Source organism: Papilio polytes, unplaced genomic scaffold (assembly GCF_000836215.1).
Source record: "Papilio polytes unplaced genomic scaffold, Ppol_1.0 DF820645.1, whole genome shotgun sequence".
NCBI lineage: Eukaryota > Metazoa > Arthropoda > Insecta > Lepidoptera > Papilionidae > Papilio > Papilio polytes.
In genome coordinates, this window is record NW_013528559.1 from 9,252 (window position 1) to 11,302 (window position 2,051).

Below are 2,051 nucleotides of genomic sequence, written 5' to 3' on the forward strand. Positions count from 1 at the left end.
TTGAACTTTTCTGCGAACAGAATTTTGTGCGCGGTAAATTGCACTAGTGGCAAGAGTCTCTTCTACAATTTGTACGTACCGCATTAGTCTAAGAGCCTAGTCAAGATTCTGCCGAATATTTAAAATTTTGTAATAAACGATTTAATAGAAAGGTCCTTTTTATTTCCTTAATCGACGGCGACGCAGCAACTTCCGCACGCGCCTCCTCGTCGCATAAAGATCCATGCGATCGGGCTCCATGTCTGTGTTAAGTCCACTCGATTTAGATGTCAACAACAACAATCAACAACACGAATACACCTGAACATTTGTAGGAATAATCCAAAACTATGTAAAACTTGAAAAGTCCTCATCGATTTCATATTTTAGATCTGCTTGAAGTTTGAAAAATAGAAGATTGTTAACTGTTTTTTTTTATTCATAAAACATACTGTAACAATATCATACTTAAACACCCGGCCTAATTGTAGTCGTTATTATCATCTTTTTTATAATTTTGAACTAAAACAAGTAATAATAATAATAAATGTGATAAGTAATAACTCTAGATTAATGTAAAATTGCGTAACAATTTATTCCTAAATGATTGACATTGAGGTGGTCTCTCTGCGGCTCCGCAAAGCGTTTGTTTGAAGCACCACTTGTACACAAAGAGGGAAAGCGAGGCCATACTAAATTAAAACACTTTTATTATATAATTTTATTGTTATACATACATTTGTACAAATAATAATTATATGCCTACTTTAAAGTTCATAAACATATTTTGGAATATTTGGAGAGAGGGAGAGAGGGAGAGGGGCTAGCCCTGCATGACGAGGTGCACGAAGTTCTCGTAGTTAACGTTGCCCTGCGAGTCCTCCTGGCCCTGCAGCAGCTGCTCCACCTGCCACGCATTGTTACATCACATTCTTCTAAATATACAATAATTTATACTCCTATCATCAAAAACCAAACAGTAATCTATGTGAATTATATGAAATTTTATTTTTTAATTCATGGTCTTATCAGAATTATCTTTTTTTAATTGGAATAATAAACAACTACATAATATGTATATCAATATATACAATAAACGCAGTGTGATCATAGTAAACATCATTATTAAGTAACTTAAGTACAAAGTAGTATAATAAAAAGCTTAAGTTGAAGAACATGAAATTATTAAATACCGAGCTTTTACCCGCGACTCAGTCCGCGTGGAAATTAAAAAAAAAAGTAAGTAAATAGTCTATGTGTTCTTCCGGCTTATGATCTACGTAAATGCCAAATTTCATCCAGATCTATTCAGCACTTTAGGCTACAAACTCTTACATACATCCATCCATCCATCTAAACCTTCGCTTTTATAATATTAGTGTGAAGTATGACTTATTATGGGTCACGAGGTTACGCCATGTGGCGCAAAACTCGACTACCATTATTCCGAGAGTGGTTTTGGTGCAAGGGCTGATAGTGATGAGCTCTAGCAAGAACCTAGACAGTTGGGTTAAGGATTATTTTAGAAACCGCACGCATCGTGAGGAGTTTTCGCATCCGAATATGAAGTGGGGGCCTTCAAAAGGAGAGTGAACAGCTACCTATTAAGCTAATGCATACCATTTTTCGACTGCATCGTCACTTCCTTCAAGTGGGATCGCGGTCAAGCGCTAGCTTAGCAAATGTTAAAAAAGGATTCCTGTCTCTGCAGCCGCGACCACTGGTTGCTTAAGTCATCGGATTCTGCAGCCGGTACTCCAATTTTTTTTATTATATGTTTTATTCTTATTTAAATCATGTAAAATGAGTAAATAGAGATATAGGTAGATGAGTAAAGTTAAGACGGAATATACAAGTATAATTTGATATTTTAAGACAATGAATTTAAAAAATAGTATATTACCATACGTTAAACTACACAGCGCGCACAACACTGCTTCAAAACTTATCGAACTATTTTCTGTCCACTACAAGCCTAAATCTGTGTGATGTGTTCTGTGCAATTGTAGTGTGATTTGAGTCTCCTCCCTGTGTTCCTTGTGTGTGATGTTGTGTGTCCCACACCAGCAGCG

General features: G+C 36.0%; 1 protein-coding gene across 1 annotated transcript in view; it reads right to left on the minus strand.

Moving 5' to 3' along the window:
• Positions 1 to 685: 685 nt before the first annotated feature.
• Positions 686 to 2,051, minus strand: part of LOC106110397 (myosin-2 essential light chain) — a gene marked incomplete in the record, with an annotated part of 3,003 nt that continues 1,637 nt past the window's right edge. The window contains 1 exon segment of the mRNA XM_013292222.1: positions 686 to 886. Coding sequence (XP_013147676.1) covers positions 803 to 886 — 84 coding nt within the window.